The following is a 23,315-nucleotide window of genomic DNA, read 5'->3' as shown; positions in this document are numbered from 1 at the left end:
CCAGTGGCTGTGCAGCTACCGTGCTGGCAGGATGAACGACCCACCTCTAGGCTTCATCCTGGTCCGCCCGCCGCCGGGTCCACAAGGGGGCGCAGCATACGGCTGGTGAAATCCCTACCCATTGCCTGGAAGCCTTTTGCGGCGCCATCACCTCTGAACTAACAATGACATTTATTGTTTATTCTCACACCCATCCCAGGAGACAGGAAGGATTTTTCCACTTTAAGATGTGAAAACCAAGGTTCTGAGAGACTTGATAACCTGCCCCAGGACAGGGATTTGGAAACGGACAGACCCAAGTCTTCTGGCTCCCGCCCCCCACCTCTCTCTCTTTGGTTTCACAGCAGTGTAATTGTTCGAGAGAGCTTGGCATCGCTTCCTCCAAGAACTGGCTCTTAACAGAAACTTCTGGCCATTATCTGAATGTCACACACAAGTGCAGTTAAGAATCTGCACTCAGGGCCTCTTTCTAAACCCAGTTACTTCCATCTCATGAATTTCCTTATCCCAAAAGACAAGTTCCCAGGGGCCCCCGGCAAAGTCTCCAGCTGCCCGACCCCCTCCTTCAGCCCCGCCCACACCCTCAGGCTGCCTGCAGGAGGCCCCCTGTCCGTTCACTTGAACTTGTCCATCATCCCAAACACCTGTGTGAAACGCTCTCGGTCCAGGATGCGTCCGTAGCGCAGAGTGAGGTAGAAGGTCTGTTTCCCACTGTACTGCTGGATCCGCACGAACAGCTCCTGAGGCCGATCCTGGCTTTCCGTCATGGGGATCACGTCGGCCACAGGGCAGTATGTCTCCTGTCGCCGGCCCCAGAAGGTCAGGTGGGCCACCCGCAGCATGGTGCCCGACTCATTCACGTACAGGATGCCCACCAGCCTCCGGAAGAAATGGCTCATCCAGCACAACATGGCCAGGGCAAAGCCAGCGATCCCGCCCGCCAGGCACAGGGAGTTGAAGGTCATGAGGCCCTGGGAGTACCAGTAGAGGCTAGGCGGCAAGGCCACCACCGTCAGGGCCGTCTGTGCCACCTTCAGCTGAGACAAGTACCCGAAAGCCCTGATGGCATCAAACCGGTACACCATCTGAAATGTCTCTGTCTCTGTGCCGGGTGGTTTCTCCTTGGAGGTTGGTGGCCTGCTTCCCACCCACCTCCTAGGATCCCGCCCACTGCAGTACCACAGCCCGTGGAGAGGCCTTCCCCATGCAGCTGGCCCTGGCGACCGCGGCACAGCTCGGAGGAAGGCAGCCTGAAAGGGAGATAGGGAGACCATTTCTCTCATGGAACTCAACCATGCTAATCACACAAGGAACAGCTGCAAAGCATCTTACACGGAGGCTCCCACCAATCCTGTGAGGCCGGCATCACTGCCAGAGATGGAAAGAAAGGTAAAGCCAGATGCTTTACCTCACGTGATCTTCACAAAAGCTGTTTGCGATGGGAACCACTACTTCTACTTTACCACGGAGAAAATTAAGCCCAGAGAAAGTAAGAAATTTACCCAAAGACACACGGCCAGTGAGTGGGGCAGAGTCTGACTTTTAAACCGGTCCTCTTTCCTCCAGACAGCTCAAGTAGGTATAGGAAAGGAGGCGCAGCCTTCATTCATTCAACAAATACCTTGAGAGGGCCAACTCTGGGCTGGCACTGGATCCACAGCGTGTGTGACAATTCCCAAGCAGGAAACTCAATCAATGTCCCAGTGGGGAACAAATCCGCAAGATATTCATCATAATAACTACCCAATTCTCGGTCAGGTTTAAAGCGTCATCTTGGGGTCGGAAGGGAAACGCTGTTTACTTGGCCTAAATTGAGGGATGGGGTAGAACGGAGGGGGAGGGAGGCGTCAAACCGTAGCACAAGGAGTTTATAAGATGCACAGTTCCACACCTCGAATAGTGCAGTGAGAGATACTTTGGGCGGTGAAGTCAGATCTGGGTTCCAATCCCGACTCCTACAGTCACCAGCTGTGGATCTTTGGGCAAATTACTCCACCTCTCTGGGCCCCAGTTTCTTCATCTTTCAAAATGGGGATCCAAAATATACTGAATGTGATGATGGTTTTAAAGCCTTCAAATGCACTTGATGCTCGGCGAGTGCTCAGTGAGTTTTAGTTATCGCCGTTGCTGGCCCACGTGACCTGAGCGCACAGGAGAGCGGGGAATAACAAATCGGAACCCACGTCCCTCCCATGGATTCTCCGAATCAGAACCCCAGGTGTCTGCAGGCCTGCCCCAGGCCTGCCCCCGACCCACAAAACACGTCACCTCCCTTACTTCCCACCACCGGCCTTCTTACCATGACTTCAATGCCGGCTGCCGGAAGTGAATCCCACCTACTCCCGGAACCGCTAAGAGCGCGTGTTCGGCCCTAATAGGACAGCGTAGAGGAGCATTGCATTCTGGGATCTGTAGTCCAGAGAGAACAGCCAGCGCTATTCCGAGGCATTATGGGAGTGGATTCTCCTCCTCCCGGCGTGCCCTGCGGCAGGGGGGCTGGTCCCGGAAGTTCCGAGACAGATTCCAGGTGCCAGCGAATCCTGTAAGGTACGCGTGGAAACTGGGGTCATGGCGGCGCACGGCCCAGCGCTCTGCCTCTTCGACGTGGACGGGACCCTGACGGCCCCGCGGCAGGTAAGCGGCGTCCGGCGGGCTGGCGGCAGCCGGTGCAGAGCCCTCTGCTGCTCCCAGACGGGGCTAAGGACCACCAATCTCCCCTGAAGGGACCGAACTCTACTCTGGGTTCCTGGAAGAATGAGATGGAAACTCCCACCAGCTCTTCAAGACCTCAGGGTGCTCGAAGAGATGGGACAGGCCGGAAAACTCTAGAGAGGAAGAAACTTGGGTTGGGTTGGAAAACGCAGTTCTGGACTCTCATCTCCAGCCCCGGATTTGAACCCCAGCTCTGCCCCTTAACCAGCTTGTGTGCCCTCCTCAGACCTATGACGTATGGTCTCTGCCTGTAGCCTGATGTGAAAGACATAGGTTTCCAGGTCAAACGGACCTGGTAGAGTCTCAGCTTTACTTCCTGACAACTGTGTGACCTTGAGCAAAGTCATTTAACCTCAGAGCCTCAGCATCTATGGCATTAAGTGGGGATATGACCTGTTGCATGTGGTGTTTGTGGGTGTCGGATGAAATCATACAAGTCCATGAAAGTATCTTGCGTACGGTAGACTGGGTTCAATAATATTCAGTTAATATCAGCGACCGCCACCACTCGCTTCTCCAGCCCTGCAGTGGAGTGGGGTGATGGAGGAGACCTAGATTGCTGCAGGCTGCCTGCTGAGAACCTCCTTGGACTCCTAGAAACTTCTCATGTCCAGATTTTGTTGCCGTAGGCACGGATATGTTTCAGTTAAGGTTAACATTTGTGATCTTTGCCCACTCTGACCTCCCCCTTGCACGGATTAGTCAGTGAACACCAGCCATTTGAACTTAAGACTTGACCCAAGTAGCCTCACTGTCTTCAAGTTCTAGCTCTACCCTGCTTAGTTTGGGCCGGGTGAAAGCAGTGGTATGTGTGCTCCAGAATTCACAACGAATGTCTGTGACCTTAGCCGTCCCTATCATTTTACCTTTCTGAGCCACAGGTGCTATGTATCTAGTGATGATGCTCAATTGCAAGTTCTCCAGAGGCCCTTTTTGATTCTGAGATTCAGCGATCCATGCACAGCTGTAGGTTGTTAATTAGCGCATAGTGGTCTGGAGCCAATGTCAGCAATTCATTGTAAAAGGCCAGATAGCAAATACGTTTGTGTTTGCCGACCATATGGTCTGTAGTAACTACTCGACTTTAATGCAAAAGCAACCATAGACCTTATGTAGACATAGTATAGCTGCGTTCCAGTAAAACTGCTCTCAATTTGGCCCATTGGCTGTAATGGCCTCGGATTTACATTCCAAGCCTTTTTACACAGTATCATTAGACCCTTTTAACCTTTCTCCCTCTTTCATCCCTGGTAGGATAGCTGTTATTTCCATTTTAAATAAGGAAACAGACTCAGTGGAACCATGACCTTGATTTCACACAAGAGATCTGGTACAAGTCTCTGGGCCTCAGGGCATCGTTATTTGCTAAGTTTGCCATTTTCTGCTACTGCTCCCAGGTGGAGGCTGTTGTGTTACTAGGTGTGTCATTCAGGAACGTGCTTCTGATTCCCAGAAGGTACCAGGATATATAAGCATAAAGTATGAAATAGCAGCGAGACCAGGCAACCCTCAGTGTTCTCCCTTAAAACATTTGAAACGTGGTATTCTTTGGCGAATGTAAGTAAATTTTTACACTCAAAAAAAAAATCTAATTTTAAAGAGAATTGTTTCGGGGCTTCCGTGGTGGCACAGTGGTTAAGAATCTGCCTGCCAGTGCAGGGGACATGGGTTCGAGCCCTGGTTCAGGAAGTTCCCACATGCCACGGAGCAACTAAGCCCGTGCGCCACAGCTGCTAAGCCCGCGTGCCGCAACTACTGAAGCCCGTGCGCCTAGAGCCCGTGCTCCGCAACAAGAGAAGCCACCGCAATGAGAAGCCCGCGCACCGCAATGAAGAGTAGCCCCGCTCACCGCAACTAGACAGAGCCTGCATGCAGCAGCAAAGACACAACACAGCTAAAAAAATAAATTAAATAAATAAATAGATAAATAAAAAATAATAAAAAAAATAGAATTGTTTCTATGTGCTGGGTGCTCAAGGTTAAAAAATAGAGCTATTTTAAAAATAAAAAATAAAAACTATTTTAGCAACAGATCTGTTCATTGTACAACCTTTCCCTTCCTCAATACTCGCATTCTCAAACATTGATAAGCATAAGACAATCCGAAAGCAATCAAATGGGTTATCTTTTCCTGCAGCTGCTGAAATAGTATATGACCTAAACAGGTAAAATCTAATTAGGGTGGAGTCCAGAGCTTTGCACATTTTAGTGTTTTAGTAGAATTTTGCTGTTCTGAGTACTTTCCTAAGAAATGCCATTGCATCTAAAAGCAGTTGAGACTTAGAACCAGGATATAAACCTGGGTGAATTGTTTTTCAACTTCCTGTCATGAAAAATTTCAAACGTACACAATCGCTGGAAAAGTATAGTACCCAAAACATCCATATTCCCACCACTTAAATTCAACAGTGATTGATATTAACTTTCTCTCTTTTTTTAATCTTTTCTGTGCCACTTCCTAAGCTGTAGTCATAATGGTACTTCACCCCTAAATGTTCGCACCTGCAGCTCTTGAGGACAAGGACATGTGTCGTAACCAAAGTACCGTCATCATACTTAAGGAAACTATCACCAATTCCCTAATATTATTTTATATCCTGGTCCAGGGGTCAGCACACTTTTTTCTGTAAAAAGCCAGATAGTAAATGGTTGAGGCTCGCAGGCCATATGGTCTCTGTCACAGCTACTCACATCTATAGTTGTGGCCAGAGACACCTCGGAAATGAATGGATATATGGCTGTGTTCCAGTCACTCTACAAAAACAAGCAGCATGCTGGGTCTGGCCCACAGGCCCTATTTTCTAACTCTTCCTCTACTCCACTCAGTTTTCCTTAATTGTCCCAAAAAAGTCTTTTATAATTTTTTTTTTTAATTTTTCAGAAGGTGAACTTTTAACATTTTTTCACCTTAATTCCAAGCTTTTGGCTCTTTCTCTGTGCTTTATTTTGTCTGGGATGATTTAGAATTCCTTGAAATTATCAGCACAAGAGTTATTTAGAAACATTTTGACAATTTGGCTGTGTGGTTATTTTGCTCCAAATCTCTCCTGCGGTGTGGGGTAGTTTAGATGCTCTATTGTGGTCACGAGCAGCTAGGTCTTATTTCCTGTCAAAATATTTGCTGACATCTGGAAGCGAAAAGGTGTCTCTGACCAATGCAAGTGGCAGAGCACGTCTCATAGCTGGACAGCAACACCATTTAACTCATCAGTGTGCACAAGGGTCAAGAGAAAATAAATTGTGCCCTTAGGCTTCTGTTTGAAGGTGGAAGTATTGCGTTTGTGTTGCATTTTTAATATTTTGCAATCATGGGAATCTTCCCCACTTGCATTCTGACGTCGGCTCTGAGTAAAGCAGTTGTGGGGACTCTGGGACCCATTTTCACAATCACTGACTCAGAGGCCACTAGATTTTGTCTATTAGGTCAAGATTCCACCGGAAGATGTAGAAAAGATTGCACTCTGATGTAAGCCCTTCTGTACAATTTTATTTTATTAATCATATGCATGTATTACTCTAAAAAAATTTTTTTTAAGAAAAGGAGAAGGGCTTCCCTGGTAGCGCAGTGGTTGGGAGTCCGCCTGCCAATGCAGGGGACGCGGGTTCGTGCCCCAGTCCGGGAGGATTCCACGTGCCACGCAGCGGCTGGGCCCGTGAGCCATGGCCGCTGAGCCTGCGTGTCCAGAGCCTGTGCTCCACAGCGGGAGAGGCCACAGCAGTGAGAGGCCCGCGTACCAAAAGAAAAGAAAAGGAGAAGATTGAATTCTGGATGTTTTTGTACTGAAGTTGTTAAGTGGGTTTTTTGTTTTTAATTTCTGGTAACTTTATTTGTATAGATATTCCATGTAAGTGTACAATTAAGATTGCTAAAAGTAATGAAATAAAAGTTTTAAAACTTCATTGTGATTTGATTGAACACAGGGATATCTTTTCATGTCAGTTTAAAATTTCTTTTGAATGGGCACACGGTTTGGAATTTAACTAGCATAAAATTATACCACTGAGACCACTATTTATTTTTTCTTAACATTTATTTATTTATTTTGGCCGCACCGGGTCTTAGTTGCCGCATGCGGACTCTTAGTTGCAGCATGCAGGATCCAATTCCCCGACCAGGGATGGAACACAGGCCCCCTGCATTGGGAGCGCAGAGTCTTACCCACTGGACCACCAGGGAAGTCTTGAGACCACTATTTATAGATATAGCTTTTCTTTCAGGAGAGACTGAAAAATCTAGTGGTCTTACTCTAAGGCTTTTTGTTTGTTTATATAATTATAATAAATCAACTCTCAACCTCCTCTTTAATCTCATTATGTTATTTTGTTTTAATCAACTTAAATCCATAAATGGAGCACAGTGTGGCATTTGAAAGGACTGGGGTAGGTCTACATGCGTTATGGAAAAATCACAGCTTAGTGCTGAGAAAGCAAGTCATTGCACAAGATGTGGGATGAGTCAGTCCACTTGGGTTTCAAAAAGCACCTATTTATGTATGTGCATATAGACAAGTGTATATATAAATGCACAGAAAAAAGGCTAGAGCAGTATATAACAGCTGTTAATACATTTCTTGTGTGTTTTAAACTAGGTAAAAATAAGTAAAATTTAACACGTTTTTTTCCGATAAAAAAGTTGATGTCCCCAAAGCACGACTAAATAGTTGGTCTTATCTGTAGACCTAGAAACCAAATTGGCAGTGATAAAAATAAGGGTTGTATCACTCTTGGGATTTTAGTCTCCCGATTACTTCGTGGCTCTTGACTGTTGTGTTTTTCTTTTTGAAACGCAGAAAATTACCAAAGACATGGATTGCTTTCTACAAAAACTGAGGCAGAAGATCAAAGTTGGAGTCGTAGGCGGGTCGGACTTTGAGAAAGTACAGGAGCAACTGGGAAACGATGGTAAACTCCACATTGCCGACTACATTTTGGTAAAAGGTCAACTTCTCATGAGGACGTTGGGACCTGTTGCCATTTAGTATCACAGGAGCCCCGAGCCCTCATCCCCGTGTGGCAGGCTTCAGGCTTCCTGCTTCCTTGTTCGGGGAAACATTTTCTCTGCCTTTATTTTTCCTCTGTTTTTAGTCCTACAAATAAATTTCTGGAGTTGCTAGTGGGACAGTTGGTACTCGGAGACATGGACACATTCACCTAGAAAGATGGGTGTCTGTTTCTCGGCCTGCAGTCCTTCCTGTTGGTCCCCATTAACTGCCCTTCTGGCCTCAGTTCGGGCCCCGTCTCCTGACGTCCTTCTCACCCAGGTGTTGAGGGGTGCTCCGGGTCTTCATGCCTCCTTCTGTTGCCGTATCGCAGTGTTCCCCAGAGTTGCCTAGTCGGGAGGCACCCAGGCTCCTCCCCACCTAGTGAACCAGAATCTCAAGCCCAGGACCCCAGGAAGGTGGAGATTCTTACGTGCCCCTTCGCTGGAGATTCTGAAGGGCATGGGTCTGTAGGGCATGGGAATCATACTTTAGCAACTACCCTCAAAGAGAGTCTAGTGCTGTGGGTATAGCACTCTGATTATTGGAAACTGTCTGGTTATGTTTGGCTTGAAGACTAGTGCTATGGATTATTCATCTCCATGGCCCCAGGGCCTCCAGGGTGCCTGGCCTATAAGGAATAGCAGGTAGAGAGAGAGATGGATTGAGCATTCTTTTTGGCACTGTTGACGTTTGGGGCCAGTAATTCTCTATGTCCTGTGCACTGTAGGATGTTTAGCAGCATCCCTGGCCTCTACTCACTTGATATCAGTAGTGCTGCCACACCCAGTGTGACAACCAAAAATGTCTCCAGACACTGCCAAATGTCCCCAGGGGGCAAAATCACCCCCAGTTGAGAACCACTGTTCTAGATGTAATATCTTACAGTGCAAATCTGTGTGGGGTGTATTTATTGAACCAGTTACTGAAAGAGGGATCTGTGTAGTGCCTTTAAAACTCTCTGTTCTGGTTACACTTAATTTTCCTTGTAGGTGCTCTGTTTAGAAACGCTATAAACAACATAATGGGACACATTAAGACCCAGGGATCCTGCTGCCTGGTCCTGATTGCCCTTTCTGCCTCTGGTCACGTAATTAACCACAGGCTCAGAGAGGTTTTGTCAGGGCAGCACAGCGTCTTACATTTCAGAGAGTAAGAGTCGAAACTCCAGAATCAAAACAGTAGCGAGCCAGAAGAAAGTGCAAGACCCACCTGTATCAGAATCACCTGAGGAGCTCATTCAGATGGAGATGTGGGAGCCCCGCCCAACACATAGTGCCTGGGAATCTGCATTTTGGCAAGCACCTAGAGTTTGAGGCTCCGTTAAGATTTATGTGGGTGGTCTTCAAATGTGAATGAATGTGAGACTCGCCTGAAGAGCTTTAGAAAACAAAATCTGATGCTTAACCTGGCCTCTGCAGATTGTGATTGAGAAACCTTGGGAGCAGAGCCTGGGATTCTGCAGATTTTCATCACCGCCCCAGTAATGCAGATTCACAGTGGGGTTTGGGAGCCATCGCTGAGGTGCCCACCAGTCTCCAGTCTGCCGCCTAATTGTCATCTTTTAAATTTATAATGAAGAGCCTTTTGAAAAAAGTTTTTAAGGAGCTTTTTTTCCACCCTCCCGATCTGTTAAGATGAGATAGCCTTTCACAGTCATTACTGGAGTTTAGCATTTTTATTGGCGATCAGTGTTAATCAAGAAATAGAAACACAGGGTCCAATTCATTGCATTCTCAATTTTGTTTTGTTGGCAGTGGTTGAAAAATATGATTATGTGTTTCCAGAAAATGGCTTGGTAGCATACAAAGATGGGAAACTCTTGTGCAAACAGGTAGGTTTGCAAGTATCCATACTACTCTGTACTACTAGTGAAGTGTTTTCTAAAAAGGTATTTGATATTGAATGCCTCCAGGGAGTTATATCTGGGAGAAGAGTGGTAACGAATCTTTACCCTGTATTGTTTACATTTTGGATATTGAACCATGTGACTAGTACACATTCCAAATTGTTAACTACATTTTTATAATTGTTTTTCAAGGTTACTTAATCTAATATTTCTATTATGGTAGCAAAGACTAGGGCAAGTTGCCTTGCTGCAAGCATTTCTAAGAGGTACCATGTAGCTCTTATTACCATTAAGATCGTTCTATTCAGACGTAAGAGGAAGCCAAAGTGGAACAAATATATTTTCTATCAATGTCTGCAGATACTTTAATTGAATAAAAGGCAGTAGCAATAAACTCTTTGGGGCTTCTGGGAAGCACTTGAGAGATAATGAATACAAAAATCTTGAGTAATGAGGCAGAAAATGGTTTTGACCGAGGCCCTTTCTGGTTTGCCTAATGTTTTCAACCAGAGAAAAAGGGAGAAAAGGAGAAAGGCAGTGGGGTGTGTCCCCACCACCGCTTGGTGACCCTCCAGCCACAGAGGCTGAAGACCTGGGTTTGCTGGAAAGCCATTTTGAAAAGGCCTCCCACTATGTCAAGTTAACTCCAGTATTTTCTTTATCTAGAACATTCAAGGTCACCTGGGTGAGGCCCTAATCCAGGACTTAATCAACTACTGTCTGAGCTACATCGCGAAAATTAAACTCCCGAAGAAAAGGTGGGTTTGCTTTTAGCAAAGAAGCGCCACTGGAATATGGCGTGATGTCATCTGGTGGGTTGGAGCTAACTTAACTCCAAAGCCCGGTGCTTACTAAGGGATCACTGGAAACCTTCTGTAAAGCCAGCGGTAGACCAATGATTACATAAATGATGGTGCGTCCACGTGACGGAAGTTGAAAACTATATGCTTTCAAAGGCTATCAGTTAAGGCACATGCCTGTGAAACAGCAGTGTGGGAAAAGTAGCATCAGCCCAGGCCCCAGCTCAGGAGTCTCAAACCGGAGGCCCCCGGGCCAAATCCCATGCAAAGCCAAGTTCAGTTGGCCCCTGGTGTCCAGTAAAATCTACAGTAAGTGCTATCATTTAAAAGTCTGATTTCACACTTTAAAATACCTGGGTTTCCGGCTTCTGCAGCATCTGAAAACCCGGCAGCTCGATGCTGCCTCCTAGGTGGCAGCAGCCTGGCGGGCAGCGCTGCCCCCTCCCCATCCCCCAGTCTTTCACGGGCCACTTGTCTCATTTTTCTGGCCTCGGTAGGCATTTGATTCGGGAACCTACCTCTTGTTCTGAATACTGTTATCTCAATTCCCATTTTAAAATAATAACAACAGTAATGTGCACACATGCCCACAGTTAAAAGATTGGCAGAAAACGGACCATATGCTAATGGTGGTTGTTTCTTGGTAATGAGATTTCAGGTGGTTTCTTTGAAATACTTTTCATCTTCTCGGTTTTCTGCACTTAATGTGTAACACCCTAATGATTAGAGGGTGAAACATTTCTTAAAGGGTGATTGAATTTCAAGACATGCTGGAGTTTCGAGAGTGCTCGAGACCTGTTTCCAGAATTTCCGAAACAGATGCCCCTGCTCGGCACCTCCTCTCGGAGGGCAGGGGCTTCCTTTTTCACATCTGTCCCAGGAAGGGGGATGGATGAGACAGGAGGGACCCGAAGTCCATCTTTCTGGCAGCTGGGAGACGGCCCGTGAGGGTTCCTCATCCTGTGCTGTTGACTTTTACGTATATTAGAAATTCTCCGTTGTAGAAAGTGAACATATAACGTACCCCAGGTCATTTCAGTCTTTACTTTGGGCTGAGCATTGAGGGAGGATAAAAAAAGGATAAGATACACTCCTGTCCTCCAAAGAAGATGTCATCTAGTGAGAGGGCCCAGCGTGCAGAGCTGTGACTCCGAATTAGCCTGAGATACCCGGTGAATTCAGAAGGCAGAGCTGAGTTCCTCCTTGATCGGCATTTACCCACATTGCTCGTGGGTCTAATGCTATGTCCCACACACGCCAGGCAAGTGTAGTAAGACGTCACATCGTCCAGGTCTTCGGGGGGAAGTGAATGCTTGATCACCCGCCTTAGTCCTGGTTTTTAGAACGGAAGCCTTTCTGCAGTGCATCAACCTCCCTCCCTGCCTTGGGCATGACCTCTTTTTCTGACAGTTTAGGACCCACAGGCCTAGTATCCCCCCTGGGAATGATCACCAGGGCCCCATACCCCAGTGTAGATGTAGAAGGTATAGGCGACAGGCTGGTCTGTACCGAGTCCAGGACAACCGGGACGGGGTGTTTGAAACAGTGTCTTAGGTGCACATACGTTGTTGTATCGTTTGCCTCTTTTTCTGCAAGTTGAACACAGCAGAGGAAGGATCCAGTGATGGAGATACCGCTATTTTTACTTTACTTGCTTCCCAGTTTTTTAGATAAACTGGTACTTTTCATTTCAGGAGCCCCTTCAGGGGGGCTCAGAGCAAGTGCCATTAGCCCCTTTCTGAGCTCAGAGCAGAGCGGTGCCCAGGGTCCCTGGTAAGTGGCGGCATTGGCGTGGAATCTGGTCCCAGCCCCACGCCTGGCGTGTGTCCTTGAAGTATTATTACTGAGGCTCTCCTGGGGATCCTCAGCAGCTTTTCCTGTGTTGCTTTTCTTGGTAAAAATCAGCATTTCACTAGGTCACTTGCAAAGGTGTCTGGGACATATATTTTCAGATTCCTCAGGGAACTTGAAGAGCTAGTAATCATTTTCATAGCTCTTTGTTAACTATAACATTCTCTGTCAAGAGCAGCACCGTCCAGCAGAAATGTAATATGAGCCACATGTGCCGTTTTTTCCGCTTTCTGTGGCCATGTTTAAAAAAAAAAACAACGAAAAAAAAAAACAACGGAAAGGAATAGGTGAAATTGATTTTAATATGTTTTATTTAACTGACTATATCCAAACTCTAGTCATTTCAAATATAGTCAGTATAAAGCATTGTCAATGATGGTTACACTCCTTTTTCATACGAAATCTGTGAACTCTGATCTCAGGTCAGATCAGCCACAGTTTTCAGGGCTCTCTAGCCACGTGAGGCTCGTCACCCACCTCGAGCACCTTCCGCAATGAGACCCAGTGCTGTCATCAGATCCTCTTTGTGTTTCAAAGCCCTTGCTGTTTTTGTTTCGTGTTTCCGCCGTGTTTTTTCCCCAGGGGTGTTCATTTAGGTTGTGCACTAGGAGTCCTAAATGGTAGGAGGACCAAGAGTCTCGTGAGTCTGGAATTCAGGAGAGATGAGAGCACAGCACCGCCAAAGACTGATCACACCCGCCTCTGCCATCGGAATCGCCCCACTTTTTTTTTTTTTTTTTTTTTTTGACCACACCTCGGCATGCGGGATCTTAATGCCCCGACTAGGGATCGAACCCATGCCCCCTGCAGTGGAAGTGCGGAGTCTTAGCCACTGGACCTCCAGGGACGTCCCTGGAATTGGCCCGCTTTTTAGCCTGTCTGTCCATCTGTTGTGTTGCTCAAATAAATGATGTATCTCTGGGACCTCCGTCCCCTTTTCCTCCCCAGGGGTACTTTCATCGAATTCCGAAATGGGATGTTGAATGTGTCCCCCGTCGGAAGAAGCTGCAGCCAGGAAGAACGCATTGAGTTCTACGAACTGGATCAAGTGAGTCTTTATGAAATAGCCGGGGTGTATGGACGTGTGGTGTGCATCTCTGTGGCCAAGAAAGTGTGCTTCTAATGCCGTGGACTATCGGTATCTTTTTGTTTTCCTCAGAAAGAAAGTATAAGACAGAAATTCGTGGAGGATCTGCGGAGAGAGTTTGCAGGGAAAGGCCTCACGTTTTCCATAGGTATCATGCATTCAAGCGGGCTTCAGGCTCTGTCTGGGAGCTGTTTGCTGGGAGGTGGTTGTGGGCCGGTGTGCTCTTGAACTTGGACGGTGACGAGTTTGCAGCTGGGCCGTCCGTGGCAGGAAACTGCCCTCCTGCCTGATCAGCGCTAGCCGAGACTCAGGTTAGGAGATGATTTCCACGCTGCTGGGTTTGGTTCTAAATCCTCGCCCAGCAGGATTTTTCCTGCCTGCACTTCTCCTAGTCAAAAATAAGATTGCTTAATGAAGAGTGAGAACTTATCCCCACACCTTTGGGCAGAAGACAGCTAGCTCATGGGTGACTGTAGGAGAGAGGTGGGACAGGGCCTCTTAGATCAAGTAGACTGAATGTGTTCTGGAATCCTGTGATGTTCGAATGGCAAGGAACCTTCGAAGTCACTTGGGCTGGTTTTACAAATCAAGAAGCCGAGGCCCAGAAAGGGGAAGGCACTTGTCCAGGTTCACGAAATTTCTGTTCATAGTGACAGGCCAGCATACGGCCATTTCCAGTGTCTGATGCAGAGCTCTTCCTGCACCGCTGATATCTCTGCCTCGCTTTTTGGTGGAATATGCCTGTCAAATGCTTTAAACAGACCGATTTCTGCTGTCCGTGCTGACAAGCCATACTTACAGCCCTCTCCTTTCACCGGCTCAAATAAGCGTATGCTTGCCAGAAAACTGGAATTGCAGAGGGCCTCTGTGTAAAAGATGAATGGGTGGCTTGTTAAGTATCCTTGAACTGTGAGATGAACATCTTCCCTGACACAGCTCTGAAAGGGTTTTTGTTGCCCAAGAAAGCTGCCTGGCAATCCCCGTCCGTGGGACTTTCATTTTCCTGCACGACGAGCTGGATGCATCCCGCTCCCAGGCCTCTCCGCCGAGCGCACAGTGCAGCTCCAGGGGAGCACGGCTGAAGAAAGCTGTTCGCAGCTCTTTCACCGGCCTGCTTTGGGCTTCGTTTAAGCGCGCTCTGCAGACCGCTCGGGTGCAAAGCCATTGTGGGTCTCACTCTGAATCAGCACTCTGTGTCTCTTCTTTAGACTTTAGATTTTTAGGTTTTAGGTGAAATCACGATGGAGAAAAAAAAAGTCATGCAAGAATTGATTTCTAGAACCTACCCGTAAAGTATTGTAATTAGCAAACTGAGGTAATAAAAATCAACCTTGGCACTCCAGTTGCCGACAAGATCAAAGGGCACATTTTCTTTCAATGACATATCATTAGCCTCCTTTTCACCTTTAGCTTGTGTGTCTCCCTCCCCGCTCGGCAGGAGGTCAGATCAGCTTTGATGTCTTCCCTGATGGATGGGACAAGAGGTATTGCCTGGGACACGTGGAAAAGGATGGCTATGAGACCATTTATTTCTTTGGTGACAAAACCATGCCAGTAAGTATGGAAGTGTTTTTGCAGTTTCATTGTTCAATTTGGGATTGAAGAGGGGGAAAGTGGACAGATGGGCTTTTCTGCCCCCAGCCACACTTCACCTGGCAGCCCAGCTCAAACTGAGTAATGGCTTCTGTCCTATGAGAGGGGGGTGATGGAGCTCCCTCTTCTCTGCGCTCAGACACCCGACACCTCTGAAGGCAAGGATGGAGCCTTTCAGTTTGGCTTTGAGTTAAGTGTCACCCACCTCGAGCACCTTCCGGAATGAGACCCAGTGCTGTCATCAGATCCTCTTTGTGTTTCAAAGCCCTTGCTGTTTTTGTTTCGTGTTTCCGCCGTGTTTTTTCCCCAGGGGCGTTCATTTAGGTTGTGCACTAGGAGTCCTAAATGGTAGGAGGACCAAGAGTCTCGTGAGTCTGGAATTCAGGAGAGATGAGAGATGGGGGGTCAGGCCTGGGCATCACATCACAGGAGGCTGTCCCGGGGGGGCTGTCGGAAATCCCAAGTCCGGGACCAAATCTAAACTGGGGAATGATGGGAATTCCCTGGCGGTCCAGTGGTTAGGACTCGGCGCTTTCACTGCCAAGGGCACAGGTTCAGTCCCTGGTCAGGGAACTAAGATACCTCAAGCTTCTCAGCGCGGCCAAAATAATAAAATAAACTGGGGACTGAGAGCAGAGCCAGGTGTTGAGAGGCCAGCAGGAGGAATTTCCCCAGAGCCACCGAGGTAGCAGGCGAGGCTCTCCTTAGGACAGGTGGGTCCCCAAGGGGCTGGATGGAGGGGCTGTGTCGCCATCGAGGCCCAGAGGAGGCTCAGCCCCCAATGGTCACTGCCCAGCCCGGGGCCGCCTCCCTTTACCTTCCTCTTGCACCCCCCGTGCCTCTCTGCTTCCCTCTCACGGGCCACCCAGTGGTGGTAGCTACCTTGCCATCAGGCTCCTGTACTTTGTACAAACAGGCTTTGTGGCTGTACTGCAGCGGCAGAAAGGCTGCATGGATGGAGTTTTTAATCCCTCCAACCCCCGGTACACCCAAAATGCGTGCTGTTTTGCTAAGGTCTCTCCTGTGTGGACCTGCTTTTTCAGTAAGATCTCAACGTGCTAGTCTTCCAGCGTGAAAGGGGCTTCTGGATAGTATAGTCTCATGTCCTGCTTTCCAGATTATAAAACTGGGGGGATTCCCTGGCCGTCCAGTGGTCAGGACTCCACGCTTCCGCTGCAGGGGGCCACAGGTTCAATCCCTGGTCGAGGAACTAGGATCCCATGAGCCGCCCTCGCTGGTCCCCCCTCTTCCCCCCTCCATCCTCCCGGCTTTGGCTGATTCCTGCAGGCTGAGAAGATAGCCCTTCAGAGGGGCTGAGGCAGGTTGTTCTGTGATGATGACGCCTCAGCTGGGACTTTGCAGGATGGAATGCAGGTTTTGAGATAATCGGAAAACAGCATCTTTGGGGAATTCTTCATTTGGGAATTAGAGAGTTTTCTGTTTAACCACTGCATTACCACGCGTCAGTTTTTGTTTTTTTTTAATCTTACCTACTTTTAAAAAATGGATACTATCGAAGGGAGGTTCCTCCCCATTCTTAATTAATAGGTATTCATTGTAGAAAATTAGAAAAAGCATGAAGAAGAAAGGAAAAGTCACTTGTAAATCACAGCTGACATGCCTCTCAGCCTCTTTGCAATGTATATGACCCCAAATGTGGGACACGGTGTGTTCACTGGTTTCTGCTTTTGTTCTCTTCACATATTTCGTTCCCCCCACGTCGGGGAATGTTCTTTGAAACAAGCTTTCAATGGCCGTATAACATTCTAGCATTTAGGCACAGATTATTTACCCATTTCCCTAGCAGAGGCCCTTTGGGTTTGTGGCTCTTTGTTGTCCTCACGAGCACTGTAGTAAACGCTCTTGCATCATTCTTTGCCCTCCTCTCTGATCTTTTTTATCTGTGGTTTCCTGGAGATGGGAGTTAGCAGTCCAGCCATCTAAATCTTTTAACAGCCTGAGGCACTGAGCAATCCAAACACTAGCTTTAAGTTTCTTTTCGTATTCAGTGATAGATATTTGGAAAGCTGTTTTCTTTCTTTGCGCCAAGGCAAAATGTTTTTGCCTGCTCCTAGGGAGACAGCACCTGAGCTAAGCGCTGCCAGTAAAAAGCCCTTTCCCTGCCAAGCTCAGGCTTAGACGCCTGCCCGGCAGCTCGGCCGGAGCCTGATGTTGCACCGAGTCCCCCATGTCTTCCCCGGCCCCCGCCCTGAGCACCTCCAGAGAGCAGAGGGAAGAGGGAAGAGGCTGGCCCTGGCTCTTCTGAATCCTCCTTAGTCCTGGAAACTCCCTCATCCGTCCCGGCAGCCACAACAGGCAGCTTACAGGCCCTGGGCCCGGCCTTTGGTGGGAGTAGCGGGTGGGGGTGGGGGGGCTCGGTTTGCCGCGGGGAGGGAGATGGCCAGCGCCTGGGAAGATGCACCCAGGCTGCTCTGCCTGGCTCTCCAGGGGGCTGCGCCTGCCAGCTCAGCCCCAGCCTTGCCGAATTCCCAGGCAGCAGTGCCTCTGCTTGTTTAATGCTTCTTGTAAAAAACATCTGGACTTGAAGTCGGGGCGACGTGAAAACCCACTGGAACACTTGGTGAGCATTACCCACTGATGGGTGTGACTCCGCAATTCCACTTTGGTTAATTTGGCTCTCAGTTCACTCCTACCTGTGTAGAAAGGGCTACAGAGAGGGGCACGCCAGAAACAACCCCGCCCTTCGCAGGAGATGGAGAAATAAACGGGGGTCCAGCCACACAGCGGAATGCCAGGTAGCATAAGCACAGCTGGTGTGGAGCAGTGCTGGTAAGAGGCTCCATTTTTGTGTAAACACAGAGGAATCATCTCTCTTTGTGTCTGCTTGTAAGTGCGCACGGGGGGTCTGAAAGGGTACCCCCAAAATTACAGAGTTACCGTGGGGGTGGGACGAGGATGGGAGAGACTTACCGCTGTGACAAGACCCTGTTTTTAAATTTTTGAGCTGCATGAAGGTGCTGTCTATTGAAAAGTAAAACTTAAAAATGTCACATTGAAAAGAGGAAGGGAACGAAGCTTTTCAAGTGCTTCCTCAGCGTCACCCCTGAGCAGGACACTTGCGCGCTGCCGCCAGCCGGGGGAGGCGGGGAATGCGGGGAATGCGGGGGCCCCGCAGAGGGCCAGCTGCTCGCTGAGTGCGGTCTGGAAGCCCATGCCCTTTTTATTCTCCCCTCTCACTTCCAAAACACTAAGACTGCTCATCCTTTGCAGTCAGCATGAGGTGGTAGGCTTGGAAACCGAGAGCACCGAAGTCGGCCCCCCAAAAGCCCGGCGCGGTGACCACACGGGAGTCTGTCTAAGCCTCAGTGCCCCGGGCCATCCAGGGGGTTGTGGGTCCGCTTCCAAAGGACCGGACAAAGTGAGAGGTCTTAGAGGGAAGGCAGTTGGGGATGTGCCTCTTTCCCAGCGGCGGGCCTGCCCGGCCTGCATCCAGAGGCCCCCGCTTTTAAGGAAGTTGTGATAAGGCTCACCTAGTACTGAGGTTGCTCTGTGAGATTGGGGGCCTGCGGGATGGGTGACAGGTTGCCCTTGTGAGTGGTACCCAACGATCCTTGAGATTCTGTTAGGCCTTTGGCCAGGGCCTGGGCTTCCTCGGCGTGCCTGGCATCTCCCGGCATCTCCTGGCATCCCCAGGGCTCCCAAGGCTCCTTAGGGCTAACAAAAGTGCAGAATGTGTCCTTCTGACCTACCTGACCTTAGGGCTCCCAAGGCTCCTTAGGGCTAACAAAAGTGCAGAATGTGTCCTTCTGACCTACCTGTGTCCTTCTGACCTACCTGACCTATCTGACCGACCTGACCTACCTGACCTACCTGACCTACCTGACTGACAGACCTACCTGACTGTTTGTTTCTGTGGCAGAATCTGAGACCCAGGTCTTGTGTGGCTGGTGGCAGGCTTAGGTTAGCGTGGTGAGGGGGTCGCTCGTTCCTGGAGGGACGCAGGGCAAATCGCCACTCCTTGTGGTCTGAGCCTCCTGGAGGAGGATGGACCAGATTAGAGGTTCTCAACCCTGCTGAGAACCCCGGGCCCCCTGCGGGAGGACAGGAAGCCAGATGCTGTGCAGGGGAACCATGGGTCCCTTGTGTCCACTGGGGGCCTGCCTTCCTTCCGGACCCCAGAATTGGTGGCCTCGTTGGTCCAGAGAACAGGACGGTGGACCAGCCCCACCCCAAGGCAGGAGCATCCCTCACCCCAACGCTCCTGCTCAGGGAGACCCAGGCTTCGGGCCCCCAGGGCTCACTGGTGTCCACAGCATCAGCATCTCCCCGATGTGCTCCCGTGCCAGGGCCCCTCACGCATCTCTGAACCCCGTTTTACGGATGAGGGGAGCTGTGCCGGAGCCATCACCAGACTCGAAGGGGCAGTCACCCAGGGGCGTCAGCCCCACCCCCAGCCTGGTCATCACTAGATTCTGAGCTGCTGGTCCTCAGCCCTGGAGGCACATTGGAGTCACCTGATCGCTTTCAAAACCTCATGACCCTGGGGCCAGGCTGTTTCTGACCATAGCTGTTTACTTCTTTCTAGGAAAAAAATCAGCACAGTTATCTAAGGGCATTCGGTTTTTAAACGTGAAAGTTGTTTGAGGTTGTTTTCATCCACAGCTAATTCTGACATACTGGGAGAGCAGCGCACACCGCAGTCATCAGGTCCCCAGCGTCCTGCATAAGCCCTGGGCACCCAGCTCTCCTGTGGCCAGAGACACCCAGGCACGGGAGCTCTTAGTGCATCCTGGGCCTTTGGCCCCTGTGTCTCTTGTTCTTTCCCAGTTTTATTGATGTATTTTTAAAGCTCCTGCAGTGACTGTCACTTGCAGCCAGGGGAGAACCCCTGCTCTGGGATCTTTGAAGGCTGAGCCTTTGTCTTGGTGGTCTTTGTACCCATAATGGATAGAAATTGGCTAAGTGCTTATTGAACTACCCGAGGTAAACGTCCATGTGCAGCTAGAGAGCTCGCCTGTGCCGAGGGCAGGTATCCACACAGCAGAGACCCCCTGGGAGTTGTGTCTGGAGCAGGGCACGCAGCCGGCGGCGGCCAGGGACACTGATGCAAGAAAATCAGCTTGCGCTGCGACCCTCCTCCCCCTGCGACCCTCCTCCCATCGGCCCAGACCTTGGCCTTGTAGGGATTAAACATTAATGGGCAGCCTGCGCTGATCCGGGGCCTCTACTTTGGGCCTGCCAGGTACACCTTAACGGAAACATGATCACTTACTCATCCCTTCGCCTCTTCCCTCCCTCCGTCTCCTCCCAGGAAACAGGAGCTTTGTTTTGGAGCTTGTGGGTGGCTGAGCCTGCCCAGCAGGAATCCAGTAACCTTTGGTGCACATGCAAATCCAGTTTTGAAGTTTCCTATTCACTGTAGCCTTATTTTTCTAGTGGGTGGCACTCACTAGCTTGGTGGTTTGGTTCTGCTTCTCCCGACCTCACTCTGAGTCTGGTTTGCAAGGTCTGTGCAGCCCCAGGAGGGAGCCCGCCCGCTCTGAGGCCAGTTGCCCTGCGGGAGATGTGGGCAGTGCGGGCAGTGCAGCTTTGCGGCCCTCTGAGAGCAGCGGGCCCCACCGGGCTGCAGGAGGTTTCTCCTTCCCGGGTGATCGGAATCTCTGGACCCGGCTTCGGTACGAATCAGTGGCTTACAAGGCAGCAGGGCTCAGCCTCCTTCCACGGACAGCTCCCCGCCCCCCGCCGTCGCCACCAGCAGGCCCTCTGTCAGGTGAGGCATCTGTTGGGCACCTGGGACACCCTCTCCACGTTGGGGCAGGCGTGGCATCTGTGAGCCTTGCTGCTCCAGAGGTCCTGCTCCCCAGAGAGTGGCTTCTGTCTGCCTTGCACCCTGGCTGGGGGCTGGAGCCTCCTGACTCCTCTGCTTCCGCTTTTGAGTCCTCATCCCCATCCATTCTCCAGAGAGTTCCTCTTGTGAAGCGAACCTGATGGTGTGAAGCCTGGCTCCTGGCTTTCTGGAGGCTTCACATAAAATCCCAAGTCCTCATCTCGACCTGCGAGGCCTCACGGCCTGGCCCCTCCCCGGCAGGCTGTAGCCCAGCAGGCTCTAGCCCGGCTGGCAGCCTTTCCCCGATGGGCAGTCACAGGGCTTGTCCCTTCTCTTCCTTCAGGCCTCTGCTCAAAGGCGTCTCCCCTGTCACCCTGGTCCCCTCCCCTTATTCTTTGCAGATGCCGGCAAAGCATCCACAGAGCTGTTTATGTCCATCTTAAATGTAAGCTTGGAAGGCAGCCCTTAGGTGGACGTCATTTGTTTGCCTCTGTATCTCCAGCTTCTGAGACCATGCCCGGAGGGTAGTGAGCGCTGCACAAGGTTTGTTGGGTTAATCCATGAAGACTAACCCCTCCCTCCAGGGTCAGTGAGTGACACTGGAGTGAAAGTGTCCCCAGGTGGGTGCTGGGTTTTTCTGAATAGAGCAGGAGTTCTTTCTTGCTTGGTTAGGTGCTCTGTGCTGGTTTCCCCACACCAGGCCGTTCCTAAGAGAAATCTTTTTTTAGTCGTAAGAATTGTCTTCACGTGTACTTGTTCAGGAGATGCTGGCCATGAGCTGGGGGCCAGCTGAATGACCAGAGCCCCTTCACAGGACATAAATTCGTGGGGCCCGCGCAAGGCTTGGCAGGCTTCTGGGAAAGAACATTCCCCAGTGTGGCTCCACGGTCATGGCCTCCCAACATGGCTCCACCCAGCACGCCTCGGGCCCAGGCAGTAGTCCCTCATGAGGTCTATGAACTTCACCTTCTCCTAGGGAAGCCGTCTGCTTGGGGGTGGGTGGTTCTTACAAAGATGAGAGCAGCCATAATTTCAGGTGTCAGTTGTTTAAAAGGATGTCATTTTCGTACAGAATCGTTTTCTCCATACTGGCTTCATGCTGTGTTTTATGAAAAAATGCATTTTCTCTGCAGTGATTTTCATCACATTATAAACTAATTGATTTTTTTTTTCAAGATTTTGCGTTAGACTGCTTATCCAATGTTATGAGGAAAATATAGGAAATTCCGTGAGAAGCTAAGCAGGGGCTTTCCTGCGGGGCTGTGGGTTGTGGAAGCAGCATTCCCCTGAGATGGGCGGGACTGGGGAAGGGGGTTCAGCACAGACTAGGTGATCCACAGTCACAGGACCCCCTGCACCCAGCATGCCTGGCCCCTTCCAGACTGGGCCTCAACTCCTAGGGGCTCACCAGCGGGAAGGAAGCATGGAAACGCTAGGAAGCGGTGCTAGCTGCGTGCTGGGGCTGCCCCAGGATTGCGCGTCCACCAGTGGCCTCGGTGCTTTGGGCGAAGTTCCACCACGATCCCCGTTTCACAGATGGGGAGCTGCCCACATACCCCCTCACCGGTGCTAGACCAGGATCTGAGCCCAGGCCACCAGGCTCAGACTCCAGCCACGTGGGCCTATTTAAACTTCAGTGAATCAGACTCAGTCCCTCTGTCACAGGCCTCACGTGTGGCCTCCGTCGGCTCAGAGGTGGACCGTGTCCATCGTCACAGAAAGTCTCAAGGGCAGTGCTGCTCTGGACTGTCTGCCCTCCTACAGTCCCCCATGACCTGTTAGGAAAGTTTGGATGCGGTTAAAACAAATGGATGGCGGTGAGAATTCTGCTTTCTTGATAGAAAAATAAGCCTTAGACAGATCTTCATGGGAACATCGTGATTTTTTTCACAGGCATAATTGCATGTTCCAAAGCTAAACTGCAGTTCAAGGGAAGGTGAAAAACCCTTTTTTGGTACGACAGTACCCTTGTTTTTTCTCTCCTGGGGGCTAAGAAAAGGTGCCTGAAGAGATGCTCCCCACCTGGTAAAATCGCAGGGTCCTCATTTCTGGTCCTATTTCTCTGGTTAGCCCCAGGCCCCTGGGTGGCAACAGCCTTGGCCCAGGAGGAGCCAGGTGGCGCCTGCATCTGCGCCGTGTCTTCACAGGGCGGGAACGACCACGAGATCTTCACAGACCCGAGGACGGTGGGCTACACCGTGACGGCGCCCGAGGACACACGCAGGATCTGTGAGAAGCTCTTCTGCTGACCATCCCTCTCCCCGTGGGAGGGGCGTCCCACCACGCCCACCCCCAGCCCACTGTACAGTTGTCACTCGGGTCCTCACTCAGCAGGGAAATGGCCCTCCGCCTCCAGTGCTAGAAGCAGCCAGAAGGAAGAAGAAAAGGCTTGTCAAGAATGGTTCAAAGGACTGTCTCCAACAGAGGGTTTTGTCCCCACCCCGAGTCTCAGGACCCCCAGCCCTGCCCTGATACGTGCGATCACAGTACACCTGGGGTTTTTTTGTTTTTAAACTTTCCCATCATTCTAGAATGATACAGGAAGAACGAGTGTGCCTGGACCCTCCTTTCCTCATGGGTCTTGTGGAAGATGTAAGAGATATTCACATTGGGACCCTCTGCATCAGTACCAGGAGGGGGGCTTTGGTGATGAGAA

At 50.0% G+C, this 23,315-nt stretch overlaps 2 protein-coding genes across 2 annotated transcripts; one reads left to right on the top strand and one right to left on the bottom strand.

The window, feature by feature from the left end:
• Nucleotides 1–606: 606 nt before the first annotated feature.
• Nucleotides 607–1,245, bottom strand: TMEM186 (transmembrane protein 186). The gene has a single exon (XM_065893545.1). The coding sequence runs from the start codon at nt 1,083–1,085 to the stop codon at nt 615–617; it is 471 nt and encodes a 156-aa protein (XP_065749617.1). The 5' UTR covers nt 1,086–1,245; the 3' UTR covers nt 607–614.
• A 1,316-nt stretch (nt 1,246–2,561) lies between these two features.
• On the top strand, nt 2,562–22,930 carry PMM2 (phosphomannomutase 2). Its single transcript, XM_065892738.1, has 8 exons — nt 2,562–2,634; nt 7,503–7,614; nt 9,449–9,525; nt 10,207–10,298; nt 13,140–13,239; nt 13,351–13,426; nt 14,717–14,832; nt 22,807–22,930. Exons 1-8 carry the CDS (start codon nt 2,569–2,571, stop codon nt 22,906–22,908), a joined length of 741 nt encoding a protein of 246 aa, XP_065748810.1. The 5' UTR covers nt 2,562–2,568; the 3' UTR covers nt 22,909–22,930.
• Nucleotides 22,931–23,315: the final 385 nt, after the last annotated feature.

The sequence above is a fragment of the Phocoena phocoena genome, chromosome 15, assembly GCF_963924675.1.
Source record: "Phocoena phocoena chromosome 15, mPhoPho1.1, whole genome shotgun sequence".
Lineage (NCBI taxonomy): Eukaryota > Metazoa > Chordata > Mammalia > Artiodactyla > Phocoenidae > Phocoena > Phocoena phocoena.
This window is presented reverse-complemented; position numbering and strand designations above follow the sequence as displayed.